This window comes from Saccostrea echinata, unplaced genomic scaffold (genome assembly GCF_033153115.1).
Source record: "Saccostrea echinata isolate AGI-Se365-2 ecotype Australia unplaced genomic scaffold, CSIRO_AGI_Sech_v1 ptg000024l, whole genome shotgun sequence".
Lineage (NCBI taxonomy): Eukaryota > Metazoa > Mollusca > Bivalvia > Ostreida > Ostreidae > Saccostrea > Saccostrea echinata.
The window spans coordinates 2,888,813-2,915,881 of NW_026889773.1; the positions used below are offsets into that span (position 1 = coordinate 2,888,813).

The 27,069-nt window shown below is 33.3% G+C and overlaps 1 protein-coding gene across 1 annotated transcript; it reads right to left on the minus strand.

Annotated features, from left to right (window-relative positions):
* Positions 1 to 1,925: 1,925 nt before the first annotated feature.
* On the minus strand, positions 1,926 to 26,861 carry LOC133191746 (two pore channel protein 1-like). The gene is made up of 26 exons (XM_061327482.1): positions 26,774 to 26,861; positions 21,961 to 22,271; positions 21,660 to 21,773; positions 21,282 to 21,412; positions 20,938 to 21,026; positions 19,666 to 19,700; positions 18,891 to 18,949; positions 16,767 to 16,866; positions 16,386 to 16,502; positions 15,940 to 16,003; positions 15,743 to 15,852; positions 15,422 to 15,488; positions 15,114 to 15,158; positions 14,890 to 14,946; positions 14,677 to 14,742; positions 13,474 to 13,546; positions 8,979 to 9,083; positions 8,690 to 8,761; positions 8,376 to 8,465; positions 8,013 to 8,110; positions 7,176 to 7,222; positions 6,882 to 6,950; positions 6,244 to 6,334; positions 6,001 to 6,122; positions 4,775 to 4,852; positions 1,926 to 2,102 (listed from the first exon to the last, which is right to left on the minus strand). The coding sequence occupies exons 1-26, from the start codon at positions 26,835 to 26,837 to the stop codon at positions 1,926 to 1,928; spliced, it is 2,451 nt and encodes an 816-aa protein (XP_061183466.1). The 5' UTR covers positions 26,838 to 26,861.
* Between the last annotated feature and the right edge of the window lie 208 nt (positions 26,862 to 27,069).

Below are 27,069 nucleotides of genomic sequence, written 5' to 3' on the forward strand. Positions count from 1 at the left end.
AGCTTACATCAGTATGTATCAACATATGAAGTTTGATTACACTATCTTGAATGGTATCTTTAAAACTGAGCTAAACACTAATTTAAGAAAAGTGAGGTCAAGGTCAAAGGAAAGGTCAAGGTCAAAAAATGTTGATGCAGTTGCATAGCCCTCATCAATATCTATCAGCATATGAAGTTTGATAAAAATATCTTGGATAGTTTCTTTGAAACTGAGCTTCGAACAGAGCTAAACGCAAAGTGTGACGGAAGGACAGACGGAAGGACAGAAGGACGGAAGGACGGAAGGACGGAAGACGGACATGACAAACACTATATGCCCCGGCCATATTCATGGCGGGGCATAAAAATGGTATGTTTCTTTATGTTTTGATGGATTTCTGACAATTACTGAAAACAATTGTGTTTTAGCTGACCAAATCAATCAATTTCTGGACTGCTGATTTTGTTTTTTGTTTTGATCTGGGGTCTCAAAAACCAAGGCATACGTGGACGTAAATCATTTTAAAAAATTTAATGGCCTTAGGAATAAGACAGTACATACATATATGATCAAATATTTAATGAATAAATTTTATTATCAAAAGAAGTAAAAATGATTCACAATTATGATGAAGAACAGAGAATATGAAAATAAGTCCTTTTTCTTCTCAATCTATTAACATTTATGCATGTATTTACATGTATTTATCAAAAATTGCTAGATCTGAATATGATTCCCTGCTTTAATAGACTACCTGTCATATGTAACCATTTTAGAATTTCCCTTCATTGATGACTTAAGGGTCCTCCACACACCCCCAGCTTATTTTCTCATATTACTGAGCATTACTTTTAACAAGCATATCAACCTTTAAAATCTGGCCGAGAATTGAAATATAATTTATACTGATTTTTTAAAAATTTAATGTCATAAGTTTTAAGAATTTTTCCTTACAGTGTTTTGATAAGTAGCAAAACAAATTTTGGGGGGTTTTTTTCTGGCTTATATAATTAAGGTCAGAAAAGAACCACAAAAACTTAAATTTATCAGTCAACATATTTTATAAAGAAATTAATAAAAGTTATAAATTAAAATAAATATAACTCATTTTCTCTAAGATACATGGAGAAAAAATTAGGGAACAGTCCTGATAGTATTGAAGAAACATCAATGAATTAAATTACAACAAAAAATTGAATTAAAATCAAACTTATAGAAAGATTATTTACAAAATCTTTGGTTTCAAAGTTCCTTTTTAGAGTTATCTTTTCTATTACCCAGGACTCAAAAACTTTGGTAAGTCTCCACATACCTCATCTTTGGTCACGCCGTGATCACGCCACATTCATTGTTTATGATTAGGGTGTCGCTCTCAGTTTACTGCATAATTTTCCTTTAACAAAATCATCATCTCTGAAGCGTTGATAAGACTCTCTTACAGATGGTGCCAGAGAAATGTCAGTGCACAATTTATATAAAACTGAAAGTATTTTTTTCCCTATATACTTCACAGGTCATGGGGTGAGGAGGACCCTTAATACAGGTTTGACTGCTGTACTTACATGAAGCATGTAGAATATTCTTTTTTTGTCAGACACAAACTAATTCCTCTCAATATGAGAAAACTTCTCTTTCTTCATCAACACAAAGCATTCAATTTACACACTCATACTGAAAGTACCTCCTGAATATGAAACGTAAGGAGGCTGCTTGAAATGAAATATTAAAGACAATTTGGCACCATTTGAACTTGATCACAGAAAAAAGATGATTAAAAATGACTGTCCAAATCCTGGGACTGTGGAGCACCCTTGACTTTGGTTCAACTTCATTAAATAAACTAGAACATCATATATCTACAAACATATTAAATTAAAATAAGTAAATCAGAGACCATTATGTGACCTAACCCATATCATTGTTATTTCTCTCCTAAAAGCAAGCTAGGGTTGTGGCCCTGCTTCTTGGATGCTTTCAGCTACAGGGATTGAGAATGAGGAGCTAGGAATGACGTCCTCGTCGAGATCCTCGAGGTCAGCGTTAGGTCGACTCCGCCTCCTGAGTTCCGTCATCGTGTGAATGGTCTGCTCACGACTCTCCTGCTCCTCCTCCAACCAACTCTGTCAACGATAAAGAGGATAAACAAATAAACAACTCTGTCAATGATAAATAAGATAAACAAATAATCAACTCTGTCAACAATAAATTACATAAACAAATAAACGACTTTGTCAATGATAAATAAGATAAACAAATAAACAACTCTGTCAATGATAAATAAGATAAACAAATAAACACCTCTGTCAATGATAAATTAGATAAAAAAAAATAAACAACTCTGTCAACGATAATAAACAACAAACAAGAGGCCCAAGGGCCTTAACGGTCACCTGAGTACAACAATTTAGAGGATCCATAAACTAGCAAGAAATAGCAAGAAAAATAGTACATTAAGATCAACAAAATAATTGGTCTAGTATCTTTCTATCTGTCCCCCATTTATCACTGTTACCATCTAAAAAGATAAGTTATTTTTGTTTCATTTTTATTCATCTATAATTTCCAAGTCTACCTGATTATTAAAACTATGAAAGTACTTTTTGTATTATACAATAAATGTTCTTGCATAATTCTCTTATTCTATTAACCTTTCAAATACATTATCTACAGTGATTAATTATCAAAGGTGAAAGGCAAATGGGAATAACTTCACTCAGTAGAATACAAATTGATAGAGCCCTGGCCAGGACCAGAACACTTGACTAAATGGTCCAGATGTTCAAAATTCTGGTAAAAATACCCTTGCTTATTAAACTTTTACTCTGTTTGCTTCCAATATGTCCAAGAGCAAAGGAGATTTTCGAAGAAATAATGCATTTTCACTATTTAACACAGCCCTACCATAACACCACAACCCATGACCTAGGGTCATGAAAATTTACAAATTTGGAAGAGGTACCCTCATCATCATAACTATGCAATTAGTTGAAGATTTTCAAAGAATTCACACATTTTCATTATATAATCGAATAGATTTTGGAAGAGGCAGCCATGCTCATAACTATGTACTTAGTTAATTTCATACCCAGGAGTAGAGAAGAAGATTTTCAAAGATTTAATGCATTTTCACTGTATAATCAATAGAGCCCCACCCTAACACCAGAACCACTCACCCAGGGGCCATGAAATTCATAATTTTGGAAGAGGCAGCCATGCTCATAATAACTATGTACTTAGTTAGTTTATTTAATACCCATGAGCAGAGAAGAAGATTTTCAAGGAAATAATGCAATTTCTCTATATAATCAATAGAGCCCCACCCTAACACCAGAACCCCTGACCCAGGGGCCATGAAATTCACAATTTTGGAAGAGGCAGCCATTCTCATTATAACTATGTAGTTAGTTAGTTTATTTCATACCCATGAGCAGAGAAGAAGATTTTCAAAGATTTAATGCATTTTCACTTTTAATCAATAGAGCCCCATCCTAACACCAGAAACCCTGACCCTGGGGCCATGAAATTCACAATTTTGGTAGAGGCACTCTTGCTCATCATAACTATGTACTTAGTTAGTTTATTTCATGCCCAGAAGCAGAGAAGACGATTTTCAAAGATTTAATGCATTTTCACTTTTTAATCAATAGAGCCCCATCCTAACACCAGAAACCCTGACCCTGGGGCCATGAAATTCACAATTTTGGTAGAGGCACTCTTGCTCATCATAACTATGTACTTAGTTAGTTTATTTCATGCCCAGGAGCAGAGAAGACGATTTTCAAAGATTTAATGCATTTTCACTATATAATCAATAAAGCCCTGCCCTAACACCAGAACCCCTGACCCAGGGGCCATGAAATTCAAAATTTTGGAAGAGGCAGTCTTGCTCAACATAACTATGTACTTAGGTAGTTTATTAAATACCCAGAAGCAGAGAAGAAGATTTTCAAAGAAATAATGCACTTTCACTATATGATGTATACAGCCCCACCCAAGCACCACAACCTCTGACCCTGGGGCCATGAATTTCACAATTTTGGTAGAGGGCTCAATCCTTATTACAATCATGCCAACAGTTTGACTGCTTGATGTCCAGGAGTAAAGAAGATTTTTAAAGATTGCATTAATTTTGGTGGTTTTAGCCCCACCCCTCAGGCACCAGGGGGGCAGGGAGCATGAAATTCGAAATTTTTGTTCCCCTTCACCATTAGGTGCTATATGCCAAAATTGGTTGAAATTGGTTGAGAGGTTTCAGAGAAGAAGCTAAAAATGTTCAAATGTTAACACACGACGCACAACAAACGACGAACGCCGACGGACAAAAACGGATAGCAATAGTACGTCACCTGAGTGACTCAGGTGACCTAAAAACAAACAATATAGATATATGGATCTAGAATATATAGAATTTAATTCATGAGTGGGACAGGATTTTTTTATATTTTCACGAGTGCGAAGCAAGAGAGAAAATATCAAAAAATCCTGTCTCACCAGTGAAATAAATTCTATATCCAACTACAAAACATTGAATTTTCTGTTTATTACATTTTCTTTGATTTTCTCTTTGCCTGTGTCTTTTCTTAACACAGTGTCATAGGCTGTGATGTCATAAAGAGTAAAGAAAGATTCAATAAAGAAATCAAAGTATTTCACTGTTAAAAATGAAATAAAATTATTTATAACATGTTTATGACTAAAGCAAAGTTTAATTTTCAGGAACTTTTGGGAAAAAATTGTTTGAGAGATACTTCTCAAGTAATAGTGCTGTTTAAAGATTTTTAATCAAACTGACCTTGACCTCATCCCCATACATCCTGAGACTAAAGTCTTCTTTGTTCCTGTGTCTTTCTCCCTTGTACAGGTAGGGGGTCTGGAAAAACAAATTCAGAAAAAATATTTTTTAAGACACTGTACTATGTTCTGCAAATTTTATTAAGGTTCATAGATACTCTGATAAGAGAGATAAACCTTATTGACAAATATGTCTATTATTCCTTTATAAATTTGTCAAGTTGAAGTATCTTTTTTGTCCAATTTTGACCCACAAGCTATGCTATATTTTTTGGGGGGTATTTTACTTGAAAAATACATTTAATTTGGAAAACCAAAAGAGTTAAAGAAACATTTTATATGAGTGAGCAGAGGGTTTATGAACCTTAAGTCCTTTCAAAGTCAATTTTCATGAATCACTATTTTTTTTTGCAGGAAGTTATTAAATTCCATATAGAATTTTAATACAATTTCCTTTAAAATTTCAAAATGTTTACTGGTGATGTAGAAGTTCAATTTAAATGATTGAATAGAGTAGGGATCAAGTCCTAGCTAGTTCATATCAGAGACATAGTACAATATGTATCAAAGTTGTGCTGCTTCTCTGCTAAATCTGAATGCATGTAATTGTGTTAGAAAAACAATGTGCCAAACTTCAAAGACAAAGAAATGTTTAGATAGGAAAATACTGTAGATTCCTTATTTTACTCAAGTACATGTACTTAATATCGCGAAATGGCTAAGGGCGTCAAATCGCAAGAAAAATAATTTACGAATGGGTGATTTATTTAGAGATTTTACATACATTAAAGCACCATAAAAATAAAAGCGAGTAATTTTATTTTGCAAGTGGTGCTTCTGGCATAACTAAGCGATAATTTATTCCTCGCATATATTTAGGAATCTACAGTAACACACCTGTAGTTCTGTGGAGTTTCTCTGTAATGCTATGTATTGACCTGTCCACTTATAACAATGACATACCTGTAATTCTGTGGAGTTTCTCTGTACTGCTATATATCGACCTGTCCACTTATAACAATGACATACCTGTAGTTCTGTGGAGTTTCTCTGTAGTGCTATGTATCGACCTGTCCATTTATAACAATAACACACCTGTAGTTCTGTGGAGTTTCTCTGTAATGCTATGTATCGACCTGTCCACTTATAACAATGACATACCTGTAGTTCTGTGGAGTTTCTCTGTAATGCTATGTATCGACCTGTCCACTTATAACAATGACATACCTGTAGTTCTGTGGAGTTTCTCTGTAATGCTATGTATCGACCTGTCCATTTATAGTCAGGGTTCTCACACATCATTTTCTCTTCATCACTGATGTACACATGTTCAGTCTGCTTGGCATGGTCTGATAAGAAAATACCACACTCTTACTGATATTCAAATGGCTCTTTTTTAAATTTAACAATGAATTCAATGTTCTTATTAAATCTATGAATATGTAATCCTACAAATGTTTTCCAGCTTACCATCAATGTCTTCCAGTTTGAGTTTTCTTCTGTACTGAATACGGAACAAAAATAACTCCAGAATGAAGGCTAAAACAATTGTCATGACAACCTACAATGGAAATAATTGTAATGGCAACCTTCAAGGAAAAACTTTGGTCCCTCATTACATTCATTATGGTATATGCAGACTGCTTTGCATTTGTTTTCATTGGAGGGTTGTTATTTTTTAAAAAGGTTAAAGTTGATTCATTTCTCTTTTTCTTTTTTTTTTGACAATCTCGTTTCCCCTATCCATATCAATCTGTTAATCATCAAGGGACAAGATAACATGTGATGATTTTACCTTTAAGTTACCATCCAAACAATGTTGAACATAATACAGATAAGATGGCATCTAATGATTTAACCTTACCATCATAACGATGTAGAACATTATCAAGATGAGAAGACATTTTATTTTGTTGTCTAAATATTGTTATCCCTTGAAAACTACTGTTGACCTCAGCTCTGCCACGTCAACAATGGTTTTCGCAGGATAACAATTTCGCATGTTACCCTAAAAAACATAATTATCATTTATTTATAATATGTATACTGACCATCATAGCAATGAACACAATGAAGATGAGATGACATTTAACATTGTGTATACTAACCATCATAACGATGTAGAACGTCATAAAGAACGTCCTGGACACCTCTCCCGTGTGATGAGCGAATCCTTCCTGTAAACAGTAGAAAAAAAATATCACACAGGCAATAACAATTTTATCTGACATAGTTGAATTTACCAGCTTTAAGCCAGGAGCACTCTACTAAAATGTATTTACAGAGTACAACCATCTGCTAGTTAACAATCTAATAAACTGTTTTTACTTTAGTTGTACCTCAAAAGGCAATAGTTTTGAAAAATAAAATCTTAAAATAAGATGTCCGATCGTTTTACTTACCATTATTATGAACCAGTTGTTGACCACTGTTAGCTCAAACAGCGTCACTACAATAGACGATACAAAATAAGTCAGGTAAAGTTTACATTTCAGTTTATAAGTTCTTAAAAATTTACATCATGTATATATAGTGATAATTACATCAAGACCAGTGCATAAATAAATGTTAGATGACCTTAAAAGGTTTTCATTGAATGAATGAGAGAGAAGCCTAAGCGTTACTACACTTAGTATAAAAATTCAAAGGTGTTCCTACATGTAATTTTTAATTCTAATGCAATTGTTTTGTAAAATGAATTTTGATTTGCTAATGCAATGAAGTTTGAGGCAGTTAAACGAGCATTAACGAGAGTGAAAGCCTTTGATTGTGACGTCATAATAGAGCGACGCAAAAAAACAATTCGTGAAGTATTTCATATAACAAAACTCAACATCAGCATTAACGGTCACAAATACCAAATTAGAAGAAGTTATTCCCTAATTTAGTAAAAGAGTATCATTCCAGATTCCTTTAAAAATTATTCCTATGAAAAAAAGTATGTGAAAGTTGACTTTATCAAAACAAAACCAAAAAAATGACCACCAGTTACAAATATGAGTATATTACTGAGTTTTACATAAAACTTACCACCAGATATGAGTATATTACTGAGTTTTACATAAAACTTACCACCAGTATATTACTGAGTTTATCAGCAAACTTACCACAAGATATGAGTATATTACAGAGTTTTACAGAATACTTACTGCTAGATATAAGTATATTACTGAGTTTTACAGAAAACTTACCACCTGATATGAGTATATTACATGTACTGAGTTTTACAGAAAACTTACCACCAGATATGAGTATATTACTGAAGTCATTGAGGTAATAATATCCCAAACTGTTGGTGTTGTTGCTAAACTTGTAGAATGCTTCTACACTGGTGTTTCTGCAAAGATAATCAATAAGGTACATGTATACAAGTTAACCTTTCACTGATTCTCTCTCTCTCTCTCTCTCTCTCTCTCTCTCTCTCTCTCTCTCTCTCTCTCTCTGGATTCCCTTTATGAAACTTCTATCACAGACAATAATTCATAATAAATTTTGATTTTCTACTTTTAAGGACAGTATATTATTTACTGGACAAGACTATGAATATATACACAGCACTTGATTATTTAAAAAAAGTAGAATGATGATGATTGATAACTTACTTGCAGCAATTTTTGAGATCAACGTATAGGAAGCACTCCATGGCAATAATGGCAAAGAAATAGTAGACTAGCATGATGACAACCACTAGACTAAAACAAGAATAGGTCAAGGTCAAACTAAATATAGCACAAACACCATAATACATTGTACATCCAAATTCACAGTTCTACAAATAATGATCATTTCAATAAAAATAATGTAAAAAAAAAAAAACACTGTCAAACAAACAAAGTCCAAAAAGTAAAAAATCTTGTAAGAAATACATGTAAAAGGTAAAAATAGGGCAATTAAAATAAAAATGGAGATGTTTTACCTGAGGAGCCTAGAGAAGAGAATGAACAGCGTCCCTAGTACATCCCTATAACTTCTCTTCATCTTAAACAACCTGATCAAATAGCAAGTCAATATTGTAAACATTTAAATAAATATATCAATATCTTAAACACATTTAAATCATTGCAAATAAACTTATTAAAGTTGAAATCAATGTAATATTGCTGCTGTGTACTCAGCTATGTTAACTTTTCATAAACAGTTTTTTTATATACTAAAGAACTGTGCAAAGTTACATGAATTTTTTCATTACACTAACATCCCTTTACCTGAGAAGTCTGAATGGTCTAAGAACAGTGATGTAGAAGAAAGAATCATTAAAGTACTCTCCCAGTAAACCTATAACACTAGTCACCGTTACCAGGAAATCAAACCTAAAAATAACAAATAGACCAAATATAGGCTGATCACAATCGAACCTAAAAATAACAATAGACCAAATATACGCTGGTCACAAATCAAGCCTAAAAATAACAATAGACCAAATATAGGCTGATCACAATCAAACCTAAAAATAACAATAGACCAAATATACGCTGGTCACAAATCAAGCCTAAAAATAACAATAGACCAAATATAGGCTGATCACAATCAAACCTAAAAATAACAATAGACCAAATATACGCTGGTCACAGTTAAACCTAAAAATAACAATAGACCAAATATAGGCTGATCACAATCAAACCTAAAAATAACAATAGACCAAATATAGGCTGGTCACAATCAAACCTAAAAATAACAATAGACCAAATATAGGCTGATCACAGTTAAACCTAAAAATAACAATAGACCAAATATAGGCTGGTCACAATCGAACCTAAAAATAACAATAGACCAAATATAGGCTGGTCACAATCAAGCCTAAAAATAACAATAGACCAAGTATAGGCTGATCACAGTTAAACCTAAAAATAACAATAGACCAAATATACGCTGGTCACAATCGAACCTAAAAATAACAATAGACCAAATATAGGCTGATCACAATCAAACCTAATAATAACGATAGACCAAATATAGGCTGATCACAATTAAACCTAAAAATAACAATAGACCAAATATACGCTGGTCACAAATCAAGCCTAAAAATAACAATAGACCAAATATAGGCTGATCACAATCAAACCTAAAAATAACAATAGACCAAATATACGCTGGTCACAGTTAAACCTAAAAATAACAATAGACCAAATATACGCTGGTCACAAATCAAGCCTAAAAATAACAATAGACCAAATATAGGCTGATCACAATCAAACCTAAAAATAACAATAGACCAAATATAGGCTGGTCACAATCAAACCTAAAAATAACAATAGACCAAATATACGCTGGTCACAATCAAACCTAATAATAACGATAGACCAAATATAGGCTGATCACAATCAAACCTAATAATAACGATAGACCAAATATAGGCTGGTCACAAATCAAACCTAAAAATAACAATAGACCAAATATAGGCTGGTCACAAATCAAACCTCTTACACTGTGAGAATACCATTTTGATATCCTTTCACACTAGTACTGTGTAAGAATATCACTTTTATTAAATCATTTACAAAAGTGAATGGTCATTTGTACATTATGAAACAAGTTATTTTGATTACCCACTTAATCTGATGCTAAGCCTAGTTATTTTTTATTTTACACACACATATTTTGATATTGCCTATAACAAGAGGCCCATGGGCCTTGAATCGCTCTTCTGATAAACTGTACAACCTATCACTTCTATTTGAAGCCTCGAAGTATCCTGCATATTTACATAAACCCTTGAAATTCCAATTCACATTCTGAGAACCCAAGATGATTCTAAGCCAATTAGTACCTGAGAGTTGGTCATGGTGACCTACTTATCACTTGTCATTCTCTGAGGACCCATCAACTAAGTTTGATGATTCTAAGCCAATTAATACCTAAAATATTTTTTAAAATTATAATCATAAAATTTTATAAGTAGGTCAAAGTGACCTACTTTTCAATTGTTTTACTCCAAGGACCCAAGATGCATCAACTGACAAAGTTTGATGATTCTAAGCCAATTAGTACCTGTAATATTTAATTAAAGCCATAAATTTTCAAAAGTAGGTCAGGTCACCGTGACCTACTTTTCAGTTGCTGTACTCCGAGGACCAAAGATACATCGACTGACAAAGTTTGATGATTCTAGCCAATAAGTACCCAAAATATTTAATTATAGCCATAAATTTTCAAAAGTAGGTCACAGTGACCTACTTTTCAGTCAACCTACTCCGAGGACCAAAGATGCATCAACTGACAAATTTTGACAATTCTAAGCCAAATAATTCCTGAAAATATTAAATACAGCCATAAAATTTCAAAAGTAGGTCACCGTGACCTACTTTTCAGTTGTTGTACTCCGAGGACCCAAGACGCATCAACTGACAAAGTTTAATGATTCTAAGCCAATTAGTACCCGAAATATTTGATTAAAGCCATAAATTTTCAAAAGTAAGTCACCATGACCTACTTTTCAGTTGTTGTACTCCGAGGACCCATGACGCCTAAACTGACAAAGTTTTATGATTCTAAGCCAATTAGTACCCGAAATATTTAATTAAAGCCATAAATTTTCAAAAGTAGGTCACGGTGACCTACTTTTTAGTCAATCTACTCTGAAGACCCAAGATGCATCAACTGACAAAGTTTGATGATTCTAAGCCAATTAGTACCCGAAATATTTAATTATCGCCATAAATTTTCAAAAGTAGGTCACTGTGACCTACTTTTTAGTCAACCTACTCCGAAGACCCAAGATGCATCAACTGACAAAGTTTGATGATTCTAAGCCAATTAGTACCCGAAATATTTAATTAACGCCATAAATTTTCAAAAGTAGGTCACTGTGACCTACTTTTTAGTCGACCTACTCCGAAGACCCAAGATGCATCAACTGACAAAGTTTGATGATTCTAAGCCAATTAGTACCAGAAATATTTAATTATAGTCATATAAATTGAAAAGTAGGTCACGGTGACCTACTTTTCAGTTGACCTTTTTTGAGGACCCAAGATGCATCAACTTACAAAGTTTTATGATCATAGGACTTAAAATGTCCAAATTATGCCTCTAAAACGCTTTGAAATCGAATGCCTGCAAAGTTCAAAAAGTAGGTCACTGTGACCTACTTTTTAATAAATATGTTTTATGGCCCCAAGATGCATCATCTTACAAGATTTAATGATTCTAAGCCTCCCCGTATTCGAATTAATGACCTTAATTGTTTTAAAAAAGATTAGCCATAAAATTCAAAAAGTAGGTCAAGGTGACCTACTTTTTAGTTGACGTACTTTGAGGACCCAAGATGCATCAACTGACAAAGTTTGATGATCATAAGCCTTAAATTGTTCAAAATATGCCTCTAAATCATTTTGAAAAAGAATGGCCGCAAAATTTAAAAAGTAGGTCACTGTGACCTACTTTTGAGTCAACATGATATAAGGTCCTTAGATGCATCAACTGACAAGATTTGATGATCCTAGTCCTTATAGTAAGCAAAATATCAACATTTTAATAAAATGTAATTTTTGGTCAACTTTGAAGTGACCTTGAGACCACGCCCTTTGCCCCAGGGTAAATCCCCGTGCAAATTTTAATCTACAACATATCCTCATCCTTTTGTGTAAGTTTGGTGATAATCTGCCCAGTGGTTCTTGAGAAGAAGATTTTTTAGCAACCAGTACTTTTGTTTCTATTTTCCTAATTATCTCCCCTTGTTAAAGGGTTACAACCCTAGTTTTAGTATAAAAGGGAGCCCTTGGGCCAAGGATACCCTGTGACAAATTTGACAATAATTGGCCAAGGGGTTCTTGAGTTATGGCCCATATTCTAAAAAGTTTACGCACACCGCACAAATGGCCATAGCATTAGCTCTTTGAGCCTTTGGCTCAGAAGAGCTAACAATTAAAACTGGAACTTGATACACTGATAACTTAATTCTGAGATCAATCTGATCCTGTTTATTCCGATAACTCATACTGATAACTCACTTAATATGATATGGTTTATATTGGTCACAATCCAATACTGTATTATGATTTATTCGCACCATGTTATTTTCGCCCTTTCATACTTCCAAACAATTTTTTCCCAACTTAAATTGGCCTTGATGCAGTTGTGATAAAGAGATAAATGCTGTCCTCTTTGAAACCACCCAGTTTTAAATTTGCCCCTTTTTTCAATGAGGGTGAATGGGGTAACAACTATAATAGGAGCAAAACTTTCCCTGTAAACAGTACTTGCCCCAGGATCATGAAACAAATTTAGACTTAAGTCAAATTTTCAATGGTCTGTAAATTGTTTATTAATTATTGAATTAATCTCTAAATTTGCAGTTAACAACACTTTTGTAAAGCAGTATTGTAAAATATTTTAATTTTGCTCTGTTTGACTTCTACAAAATTTTAGTACAACATAAAGATTTTGACTTAAGCTTAAGATGTTTCATGATCCTGGGGTCTGGACATTCTGATGACACATTTAATCTAATACTGCTAATTCTGATAACACATTTAATCTAATACTGCTAATTCCGATAACTCTAACCTGATACTGTTTGTTATTTTAAAAAAAATCAGAAATCTGTCATTCCAACAACTCACTTAAATTAACACTGCTTTCTTACATGTGGTATATAGCAGCACATTTGATAATAGATAATAGATAAACTGATATTTCTTACAGTCACCTGGAATTTCACCAAAATTTATATTGTAAAGAACCTAGAAGAAAAATTCTTACACATCCCATCCTGTTGTAAAATATTCAAGTGGACCTTTGGCAAGAATTTTTATTGAGGCCTCCATGGTATATACTGAAAGGTAAAGAAACAACATATTGTCACATGTTTAAAGTAATTAATGCACTTATCAAAAAATGCAGGATCAAATACAATTCTAAAGGGAAAAGGAGAAGAGTTTTTGGATTAATGCTTCACGAGGGTATGTTACAGCTACACCTAGATATTTTGCCTTGGTGAAATCAGCAATACAATATGATGTCATAGTAAGCTATATGATATGAACTTTAGAGCCAATGATCTCTGAGCATTTCTATTTAAAGGTTTATTTAACACCTAAAAATGGAAACTTTCATAAATATAATTTTAACAAAATCTTTTGACTTCAATCAAAAAGTATTTGTCACAAGGGTTAAGCATAAACTAATGACATCATATCTGTTTATCAAAAAATTTTCAAAGGAAAATGAAATTATTTATTCAACCTGGTGCTCTGATTTATTTTCACCAATTACATGTATTTAAACAAAAACAAGCAGTCATTTTCAAGTCCTGGTCAGTCTTTCCTCTGTCATTCTCAATAACAAGAAGCAAAAGTTCAACACTGCATCTATACCATGTACATACATGCATGTATACTTTGAAACCTATTTGTTCAGATCAAAAGTTTGTGTTCTATAATACTTGAAAAATACTGCTAGAATCATGTGGTAAACATCAGTCAGTAAAAATTCCTTGATAAATCAATTCTAAAAATGTAGGTAAGGATTCAAATAAATGTGTGGAATAAACATTTCTGTGATGGAACAGTATGCTTCACTTTTCATGGCCCAGAGATGTTTTTACATGATAATTATTCCTTACTCAATTGACTAAACACCTACATATGTTGAACTTTTCACATTTTCATTACGGCATATTTTCTATTTATAGATGTCACATGACGATGTCATGGTTTAGCACTTTTATTAGCCTTGGAAGCTCTAACATATCTGATATCTATACAATGGATAATTCAATAGTTTATGTTATCATTATCATGTTATTATTATTTTATTATATCAGTGGTTTTTGACGATATATTTAAGTTGCATTTTTTTTTTATAAAAAAAGGTAAATTTCCCAAAAAATGATCTGGGTGCTGTCTTAACATACCTTAACATGAAACATGTCATGTTCAAATAAAGACTTGTAATTTTACTTACTGCACACAAAAATGATGGAAGCCCAAGTGATTGTAAAGTTGTAATGTTTAACATCAATGTTCTTTTCTGTAAATATGATTACAATTTTAATATTCAGTTGTGGACTGTCAGCACATGTGTACTTTCAGACAACACATTAATTTAAAACTCAACCATACTTTCACAAACAGTATACAAGAGCATGAGAAAAGTTTTAACGTTGGAGTTACTTACTAGAGAGTGATATCGTCTCCACCAGAATCCATATAAAATTGGCTGCAATCACTAAATCTGGGGGGAAAAAGATATTTACATGTATATGTATGCTATTATAATTTTGAACAAGATTTTATCATTCCTACTCAATTAATATTTTCCATCACAAACACTGATTAATGTAAAAAGTACATAACATATACAGCATGTACTTAAACCTTCACTTCCTGGTAGTTACTTACATATAAATACCTCAAACCATCGCCAATTAATGAAATCATTTAATTCTGAAAGAAAAAGAAGGATGCATAAATCTATGCTTGTGAGAACAAACACATTATGGACATATATGCCCACCCCCCTTTTCACTGAGAACCAATACCCTATCTGGATCTTTTACCACATAATTATAAAAACAATTACATGTAGTCCTCTTTATGAATGAAATCATTATGAAATTTTATCACAAATTTGTTTCAATTATTTCTGCTTTCTAATTCAATTACATGTATATGAATTAAAAATCTTTAATGACATACAATAAACTTACTTCTAAAAATAAAGTTGAAAGGATGTCTAAAATTTGATGACCATATCTGGAACTCTTCTTGCTTGGGCTGAAAAGAGAATCTTCAAATCATAATACAAACAGGTGCTTGATGTACAGGTACATATACAATTTACCTTCTGACAGCAATATATACATGTATATATCATAAACAGGACACATTTTGCCTTTGTGATCAGGCCAGAAATTGATATCATGCTATTTGATCTACAGCATTATTGATTCTCTTCAATTTATTTACTTCTTAGTTATAATCAATCAGATATTACAGTAAAGGGTTATTAGTTCTCGATTGATACTGACCTTCCACTGAAGGTCAAGGACACTAAACACACTGTAAAACTCCTCCAGGCTCAGTTTGCCGACCTTGGATGTGTTCAGGGTTTTGAAGGACAAATAGGCTTCAAGTCGCTCTATAGGGAAATAATTTTTTTATAATTCATTTTCATACATGTGTCTGTTTATAATAACATTGTAATAAGAATAGCTATGTAACTTACTTTTTTTAGGTTTGAAGTACTTGAGCATCCCCATGAAGTTCCCAATATTGACTTTGTTGTTATCCTACAAAACATACTGAATATAAACTTAATTTTACCTAAACACATACTCTAGCAATAGATTCTTAAGTCATTGTTTTGTTTTGTATTGAATTCATATAGTGTGTAACATGTCTGCCTGTTGTGATTTTTCTTTGGTGGTGGTGGTGATATCTATCTGCCAATTTAAACATTCTCACTGGAGCAATTTTAGATATAGGCTAATTAACAAAATGCTTTTTATTTCATGCAGCAATCTTGAATCTGGGCTAGATTCTTATTTATACATTAGGGTGAAAATCAGGGAGTGGCAATATTTCATCTAGACTACATTATTCTCCTTTAAATATTACCAGGGATACAGACAGACATTGACTATGATTAACTGACTTTTCCTGAAAACATACCTGTTTTGTAACAAGGAGTTTAAAAGCATGCTGACAACCTGTTCTTTTGTGAAAGTATAGCCTCTTTAACTTTCTCTTTTCCAGATTTGAAAATGTATCATAAACAACAGCCAATAACTGAAAAAAGTTAAACAAAAATTACAATACAAAATGAAATTTAATATTAATGTGAAAAACATTTAAAGTACAGAAAACAATCACTCAGACAAAATTCTGTGTTAAGACAATTTTTGAAATTTATCAAATGAAGACTAGTATGATTGATTTAACAAAAAATGCTGCCTTCAGATTTCACAATCAAGAAAATTTTGCCAAAATCTTTTCAAATTCATAAGAAAAAATAAAACTAAAGCCACATACATAATAAAAAAAGAAACTTACCAGATTCATAAGGAAATACAAAACTAAGGCCAGATACACAATGAAGAAGGCGGCATTCCAGCGGGAATCAGCGTATGCAGGCATCATTACATCAGGAAAACTGAGAACAGAAAATTATCTTATGTCAGCATCAGAATTAAGCATTCATAATCAACAAAGGGGTTCCTACAATACAAGGATTTTATTTATGTAAAGAATATTTTTTCAAATATATGCAGGTGCAGGAACTATGGTATATATTAGATATTATATACATGTATATATATATGTATGTATGTATATGTATATGTATGTATGTATATATATATTTGCTAAAGTATAAATTTCAAGATTTAAACCTAGACAATTAAAGCAGATTTCTAAAGAAATTTCCAAATTTTCCAGGTAGAAGACTTTAGTTAGGATATTGCTTAATTAACAAACACAGGTCAATTCCTCTACTGTAGTTAATTAAAAATGCAATTCTCTTTAAGCCAAGGAGCTCAAGGGCATTCACGATCAAATGTGATTCCTTTTTTTTAATTAACAAATACATCTAACATCAAAACCTTTTACTATCTGGGCCTATAATAAGCTAAAACAAGAAATGTTTGAGAAACATAAAAGCAAAAATTCCCATGGGTGGGATTTAAGGGGTAAAGTAATTTGATTAACAGTTGGCAGTTCTTGACATTTCAAAAATTCAAGAATCTTTCTAGAAAGTGAACAATGTAAAAAAAAAAAAAAAAAAACGATTTGTACCCATTTAGAGATGTTGCAAGTCCATTTACAATGCACATAGAACCCAAATTAAATGCAACTGTCAAATGCCATCACAAAAACAGATAATATAATTGCTTTTACTGTTTTAGTGTCTGTCTCCATGTCATAGCCTATAAATGAGAAATAAATGTATTTTTATTTGGAGATTAACGGTAAAACATGGTTATAACAAACATGCTTATAATGAATTAAGGCTTATAGCAAAGTGATTTTCATTTCCTGTGGTTTTAAAACATTCTGATGTGTATGTTAACAAGAGGCCCATGGGCCACATCACATACCTGAGTACACTGGCTAGGAAAAAGCACAAATCAGTTCAATTTTGAAAAGCTTAAATGGAGGGGGGGGGGGGGGGCTAAAAGTACCTCAGGATGCTTCCAAATCAGTACAAATTGCTTTGCTGTTCTTGAACAGAAGATTTTTTTCCAGGATATTTGATCCCCCATTGTGGCCCCTCCCTATCCCGGGGGTCATCATTTGAATAAACTTGAATCTACACTACCTAAGGATGCTTCCATATCAATTAGACTAAACATGGCTTTTCTGTTCTTGAGAAGAAGATTATTTCCTATACATTCCTATGTAAAACTTTGATCCCCCATTGTGGCCCCACCCTACCCCCAGGGGTCATCATTTGAATAAACTTGAATCTACACTACCTAAGGATGCTTCCAAATCAATGTGACTGATCACAAATTTGTTACTGCAGATTCCTAAATGTACACGAGGAATAAATTAACGCGTAATTACGCGAGAAGCACCACTCGCAAAATAAAATTACTCGCTTTTATTTTTATGGTGCTTTAATGCATGTAAAATCTCTAGATAAATCACCCATTTGCGAATTATTGTTCTCGCCATTTGACGCCCTTGGGCCTTTTCGCGATATTAAGTACTCGCGTAAAATAAGGAATCTACAGTATTCTTGATATTTTTAATAAATTCTTAAGTAAAATTTTGATCCCCTATTGTCACCCCACCCTACCCCTGGGGGTCAGGATTTGAACAAACTTGTAATGAAGGTTTCACAAAAGTTCTTCTTCAACTTTTCTTGCCTAATGGTTCTCAGAAGATTTTTGAAAGATGACACCAAATTTTAACTTATTCATAATTATCTCCCTTTGAAAGGGGGGTGTGGCCCTTTATTTGAACAAACTTGAATCCCCTTCACCCAAGGATGCTTTGTGGCAAGTTTGGTCAAGTTTGCTCAAAATTGGCCCGATGGTTCTTCAGAAGAAGTCAAAATTGCAAAAAGTTTACAGATTGACAGACAGATGGATAGACAGATGCCAGACAAAATGTGATCAAAATTTTCATCCATGTTTGAACACTTACTTTGCTGTTGTCAGCTTGAACACTTACTTTGCTGTTGTCAACAACACAAACAGGCTGATGAAGCTGTCCTGGATCGTGCTAAAGTACTACAACAGATACAGGGTATAACAAATGTAGTCTGTCATTTAAAATCAAAAGTACTACAACAGATACAGGGTATAACAAATGTAGTGTGTCATTTAAAATCAAACTACTACAACAGATACAGGGTATAACAAATGTAGTCTGTCATTTAAAATCAAAAGTACTACAACAGATACAGGGTATAACAAATGTAGTCTGTCATTTAAAATCAAAGTACTACAACAGATACAGGGTATAACTAATGTAGTCTGTCATTTAAAATCAAAGTTCTACAACTGATACAGGGTATAACAAATTTAGTCTGTCATTTAAATTCAAAGTACTACAACAGATAAAGGGTATAACAAATGTAGTCTGTCATTTAAAATTAAAAAACTACAACAAATACAGGGTATAGCAAATGTAGTCTGTCATTTAAAATCAAAATACTACAACAGATACAGGGTATAACAAATGTAGTCTGTCATTTAAAATCAAAATTCCACACTGAAGTACTATAACAGATACAGGGTATAACAAATGTAGTCTGTCATTTAAAATCTAAGTACTACAACAGATACAGGGTATAACAAATGTAGTCTGTCATTTAAGTACTACAACAGATACAGGGTATAACAAATGTAGTCTGTCATTTAAAATCAAAATTCAACATTAAATTATTTCAAGATCATTGTTCAATTACACACAGAAAGTAGATGTTTCTTTACAAAACACTTACTGTGTCATTTGGTACACCAGAAAACAGGTAAAACCCTGTAAATATACAAACAATAATTATTTTTTTAAAATAAAAAGTCAGCTGTACAACCTACATGAAATAGAAACAAGATGTGTTTGTGAAACACTGATGCCCCCTTATGGCAACTTATAGCAAAGGTTAAACTTTCTCAAATGCAAATCAAATATGTTGATACCCAAAGTAAGGTCTTGTCTCGAGGAATAAACCTGTGAAATATGAAAGGCCTAGCAGCAACCATTAAATACATGTAGATATGGAAAAGGTTAAAGTTTTTTTCAAAAATATGTCAAACATCAAGGTCAAGGTCAAATGGTCAAAATTAATGGTGCCAAAGGAAAGGCCTTCTCCCAAGAAAAACACAGGTGAAATATGAAAGCCGAAGCACCAATCGTTCAAAAGTTATGGCCAAGGTTAAAGTTTTCCAAAAGTAGGTCAAACTCCAAGGTCAAAGGGTCAAAGCTGTTGGTATCCAAAGAAAGGTCTTGTCACAAGAATTACATATGTGACATATGAAAGCCCTAGCACCAACCGTTCAAAAGTTATGGTCAAGGTTAAAGTTTTCCAAAAGTAGGTCAAACTTCAAGGTCAAGGTTAAAGGGTCAAAGTTGTTGGTATCCAAAGGAAGGTCTTGTAACAAGGATTATACATGTGAAGTATGAAAGCCCTAGCACCAACCTTTCAAAAGTTATGGCCAAGGTTAAAGTTTGGTAAAATCTTGCAAAACTGGGTCAAACTCCAAGGTCAAGATCAAAAGGTCATATGTGGTGGTACCCAAGGAAAGGTCTTGTCATAATGAACACTCATGTCAAATATTAAATCCTTACCCTTGACAGCGCAATAGTTATGGGCTAGGTTAAAGTTGACAACAGACAGACAGACAAACAGACAGACAGGACAAAAACAATATACCCCCAGGATCTTTTGATCCGGGGGCATAAAAATACTTATTATGCACATGTACATATAATTGCTTGGAATCTCTTTTTGAGGGTGACTGAGGATTGTAAAACTTAAATAATGTAAATCCATAATATTAACTAAGTTTTTTATTTTGTCACAGGTAAATGTTACCAAAAGAAAATGAAGGGAAGAAAATATCAAGCTAAGAAAACGTCTAAACTCAGGTCTCCTAAAATCTACAAATTATTATCTAAGTGAATGCCATCTACATGTAACTATGTAATAATATAGGGTTTTAATAATCTTTAATAAAGCAGAAATGCTAACACATAAAATCATGTATATTTTTACCAAGTATAGAGAATATCAGGATGAAAAACATGAGGAGAAATATGAGTTCCAGGATTGGAGGCAGGGACATCAGGATCTGACGGCTGATTCTGTAATCAACAAAAAACTGCTGTTAATGTGCAGTGTAAATATAAAATGTAGTCCATTCATTACTGTATTCTGTTCATATTATTTATGCCCAAAAAAAAATTAACATTCTTCACAGATCCATTTGAGCATTTCATTTCATAGACATTCATTCCAAATCTTATATACCATTTTGATTGATCCCCCTCCCCAACACACATACACTTTACTTATCTTCCATAAGTCTGAACAATCAAAATAAAAGGAGGCTACATGACCTTCTGACCCCTCTGAAGTAATGTGTGTCAATAAGGAAGAGCGGCCTGAGTGCCCTCGTGACCCGGAAGTGATTCGTCTGACGAATCAGAACAACAACAGACTCAATAAACATGATCGTCAGCGTAAACGACTGAAAAAAGAAACAACTGCACACAGTAATCATACAGCAATATTAATACTTCACTAAATATTATTTTTAAAAAGTTATTATATTTTAGTTGCTAGCAAAATTTCATTAAGCTGGTTATTTTTCATTCAAATATTGAAATAATCAACTTGAAGGGAATATTCATTTCACTTGTATAGTAGGTACATATTGCTGTCAAAGATTTAGGAAGTAACAGAGATCTGTATGAGTTTACTCAGTACTGATTAACCTTGATTGCTGTCCTCTTGTGTTTGAAGAATGTCTTCCAGCCAAGCCACCTTAACTTGATGGCTAACTGCAGAGCCAGGATTAGTTGCCCCAGAATCTCTAGAGAACCATGGACCTGTAAAAAAAAAAACATTCCTAATGTTGAAGTATTTTCAGAGATTGCGTTCACAATATGCTAAACCAAGACCAAGATCCACAATAAAACTTGAACAATATTTTTCTTTCGTCTCTATAGTAAAAAACCTGTTTCAATTCAGACTGCTAGTTCACTAATCTACCAAATATGTTCCATCCTTACTTACACCAACTGGTAAAGTTAGAAATGGCACGGCCGGCCGTTCACACGCAGCCAGGAAAAGGAGACCAAGAGCAGCGACAAGGTCCAGGACTTTAAACCACTGATGATGAGCAATCTGATAGGCTGGCAGGGCATTACAACTCCGGGGGTGCGTGTAGAACTTGTCGTTATTTTCTCCCTCCTGGAGAAATATGGCGGCCTCCTGGTAGTTCAGCTCCCACAGCTTTCTGTTCTCGCGGCGAGACATGTGCTCCGAGATCGGAAATTCATATCCCATATTCCCCGTGTCATTGACAATTTCATATTCTGACTCAGCTGTACGATTAAAATAAAAACAGAATTATTAATCAATTTGTTTGTAATAAAAACTTGCACAGTAAGCTAAGCTATGAACGCCTTGTCAATTTGTTTCTAACCTAACAAAATAAAATCCTTTAATCTTCTCACCTATGATTGCTTCAAAAGGTGTAGTAATCATAAGTGAGGTGATCAAAGAAGATCAATTTCATAAGAGTTATTTCTAATGCATTTAAATTGCCAAAAACTTTACAACATATTAAGAAACTATTCAGTTCTTGATCTGTAGTTGTATGACACATACCAATAGTACTGTAATAGTTTGGGCTGTGGATATTAGCCTTAGTGCTCAGTGGCACTGGTGCTTGAGGACAGGAACCCCCCCCCCCCCACCCCCTTTCTCTCTCCAATATAGATGACAAGGAATTTCTGTTAAAGTGTTTCATGAAACTACACCTAGCCAAAATCAAAAACTCAAATCTATAGATTTAATATTCATTTCATTCATTATCAAGTTTCATTATTTATGTTTAGGCATTCAACAGTTACTGTAGTAATGGCCAACTCCACAAGGATGTTAGCATCAACTGATCAAAGTCAAATCAATGGAAGTGATGAAGAGATGACTTTCTACCCAAATTTACTACTGTTGGAAGTACTGTAGGAAACACTGTTTTAGAATTAGCATGTGAAGAAAGTTGGTTAAAACACTTTTTAAAAATGTATTTCAAACATAGTACATGTATCAAAGTGTTTAAAACCACTGTTGTAAATTAAATTCATCTAATTTCTTTTAAATTATATGACTTATCATTTGACTTGCAGGTTTTGTTTTGAGAGTGTTGTCCCTTTAAGGACATTGGCAAGGTTCCTGGTTATCGTATAGAATTTTTCAAGAACTCTTGAGTAGGTTTAATTGTACTAAACAGGCTACATTCTGGATTATTTTACCTACCAAGCCAGCCTTCTTTTTTAGATTTTGTCAAATCAGTGTTTTTGCAATTCCCAATGCATTTCCTATGTAAAATGTTGATAAAAGGGACCTACATAATTTTTCACCATAACAATTCTCCAAAACCCACTTATTTCATATAGTTTTTGTATTATATACATTATTGTATCTTTATTTCCTATGACTTGTAGTTATTTTGGCTGAAAATGTATATATAGAAACAAGACAAGAACATATCGGCACCAATCTTTATTTTTGAGTTACTTCCCTTAACAGCTATAATTACATATTATTCATAATGGTCAAGAGAGTCAGACTGGTTGATTGATTCTATCATGTAATTGACTGAATTGATTATAATACATTGACATAAAAATATTGGCATGGATTTATTTCAAATTTTATTCGCAGTTACTAAATTCTGCTTCCTTCATACAACCTAAGAACTGATCTCAGTTGGTCTACCTTTTAGCATATGTCACATCTTTGCCCTTCCCAGCATACTGAGCATAATTATGGTAAATGACAATCTGTTGGCTCTTTGTCCCCTGAATACAATTTACAACAAAGCCATTACTACTTTTCTTTCTTGCTGTATAGATGATTCTACCCGTTGAAGGAAGTACACATGCTTTTGTTTACCTCTGTAAACATACGCTTTATTGGTTTTCACCGCTTGGAGATTCTACACGGGAGATCACTCTCAATCACTCTTTCTTAAGTGAAAAAACCCATGTATTAAACCTTTTTTCTCCGGAAAACCTTGACTTGCCAATGTCCTTAAAACACAATGTTTATTGAAAATACACCCATTTCTCTCTAGATATTTTGTGTAGAATCTAGAAAACATTAAAAACAATATTGCCTATAGTTTTAAATGTATTGGGTAATAAGTCATCTCATCATCATTTCCATTGATACAGCTTTGATGAGGATAGCAACCTTGTAGATTTATTTATCCTGCCTCTAATAAAAATCTTGAAATTTCATTGGTCCAGAAGAATAATGTATTAAACCATATTATGCTGCCTACCAGCATTTGTTCAAGGACCCCATATATTTCCGTATTAACCCTCTAAGTGTCTACATATTAGTTAAGTGTCTACATAACCCCTAATAATATATTCAGTAGGGTAGAATTTTTCAAAATGTTTGTGTTTAGGAATTTTTAAATTGATAGTATGGATAAGATCAGAAATATGTCATTAAAAGATAACTTTTGAGAAAAAAAATCAGAAAGGCATGGGGGCTAGTCTATATTGGGGAGTGTCCTGTCCTCAAGCACCAGTGCTCAGTATGGTTAGAGCACCTGACATCTGATGTTGGGGCTATGGGTCCAATTCCTATCCAGCCTCTTAACAATATAATATAATACGTTCTATCTAATCCAGGTCCGGCACAATCTCTTGATTAAGCTATATAGCTTGATTTAGCTGTAAAGCTTTATAAAGTTATTCAGAATACTGTAGATTCCTTATTTTACACGAGTACTTAATATCGCGAAATGGTCCAAGGGCGTCAAATCGCGAGATCAATAATTCGCGAATGAGTGATTTATCTAGAGATTTTACATACATTAAAGCACCATAAAAATAAAAGCGAGTAATTTTATTTCGCGAGTGGTGCTTCTCGCGTAATAACGCGATAATTAATTCCGCGCGTATATTTAGGAATCTACAGTGGCTTGATTTAGCTATTTTATCACACTTTTTTCTCAAATGTGTTATTTGCCAAGTATGCACAGAAAGTCGCACCTTGGTGCAGTGATGATATTCATCCTTGAACTCTTATGAAAATAATGCAAGTAAAAATCACTCATCAAATTGCGTCTCCTTAAGAGACTTTGTACTCAAAGTTCCAAAAGTTTTGGGGCTATATAAAGCAATTGATACAGTTACTTCTTATAAAGGAGGCCAACAAGATAATTGATTGGTAATAATTCAGTACTTTGAGAAGCAATCATACTTATCCATGCCTCAACGCACACAAGGTAGTGTACAGTTACCCAAACAATGGAAATTTATCTTTTGCTTAAAAGTATTCAAATGCTGCAATGTTAGAACTATCTTTGATTTGGGTTGTTGATTTGATAACCCATACTACATATAGGAATAGTCAAATATTTGCGACTTTTTGTCTATCTTGTACAAATAAAATTTTGTGAAAACTTGCATATAATATACACTTATCCACTGATCAACCCCGCGACAGGGACTATTCCCCGAGGGCTTGCCCGAGGGGAATAGTTCCTGTCAAGGGTTTGATGAAAGAGCTATCCCATTCAAAGCCAGTGGATAAGCGTTTTATTATACTGATGTAAATTATAATTTCTGAGGGTTGGATTACCTGATACTACAGTGTCATAGGCAAAATATGAAAAGTTCAAAAGAATTTTGGGGAAGTATTTGGCGTAAGATAACACTGCAAGAATAAGCTGAAATGCTGATGACGTCACAATGCTAGTGAAGTCATAATGACATCATCAGTCTATAGATTTAATGCAGGAAATCAAAACTGGCGGCAAAAATTGAATGAAAGTTTTCCGAGGGGTGGATAGCACAAACTATACCCCGGGGTATAGCTTTGTTAGACGTGAAATTTTCAGCCTATAGAAAAATAGTTATTTTACCTTCTTAACTTCATATAGGAAACATTTTAACAGAAGTATAATAATATACACTTATCCACTGGCTGTGAGTGGGATAGCTCTTTTATCAAACCCGCGACAGGAACTATTCCCCGAGGGCTTGCCCGAGGGGAATAGTTCCTGTCAAGGGTTTGATGAAAGAGCTATCCCACTCACAGCCAGTGGATAAGCGTTTTATTATACTGATGTATATAATAATTTCTGAGGGTTGGATTTACCTGATACTACAGTTCGATAGTAAAAATATGAAAAAAAAATTATAAAAGTTTTGAACAAGTATTTGGAAAAAATATAACACTGCTAGAATGAGTTGAAATCCTGATGACGTCACAATGCTACTGAAGTCAGGATGACATCATAAGTCTATAGACTGATTACAGGAAATCAAAATTGGCGGCAAAAATTGCATGAAAATTTTCCGAGGGGTGGATAGCAAAAACTATACCCCGGGGTATAGCTTTGCTATGTGTGGACATTTTGAGACTATAAAGATAGTTATTTTACCTTCTTAACTTTATATAGGAAACATTTTAACAGAAGTATAATAAATAGCATTATCAAGCTATTTTGAATAGCTTAATAAAGCTATATAGCTATTTCAAGCTATATAGCTTAATCAAGAGATTGTGCTGGACCTGTAATCTACATGGTCTAGAGGAAGGGATTATCAATCTGTTGGGTGGGGTATTTAACATTTAAATATATGCAGCGTTCCAGATTTAATTCAGATTGTCAGGTATAATCGGAAAATACATACTCATTGATGGCTTCTTTCCTGAAAGATTATTAACCTACGAATGTTTTGAAGTGAAAGTGAAAAATTATACTGTGAACGTTTCTTCAAGATTAAAGATAAAAGATCATAAAGAAACATTCATCAAAATGTTATAAAATTAATCAAAATACTCTAATGATACTCACAAAGACTTGAAGTACGTCGATTTTTACGGAGAGGGTTAAGAGGCCGTTCCACATTACCCGCCATATTTGTTTTTATACATTCGGAACATGGAAAAATGATGTTCCGAATGTAAAAATAGTTAGTTTTATTCCTCCGCATATCAATTTTCCACACGTTATGCTACTTTGAGAAAAATGGATTTTATACCTCATATTATAATAATTATCAATATAAAATTATTTTTTCGCTAGAAATGCAGAAATAATTTGCAAAGTTCTCCCGTTAAAGAGTTTCAAATAGTTATGTACTCCAGAAC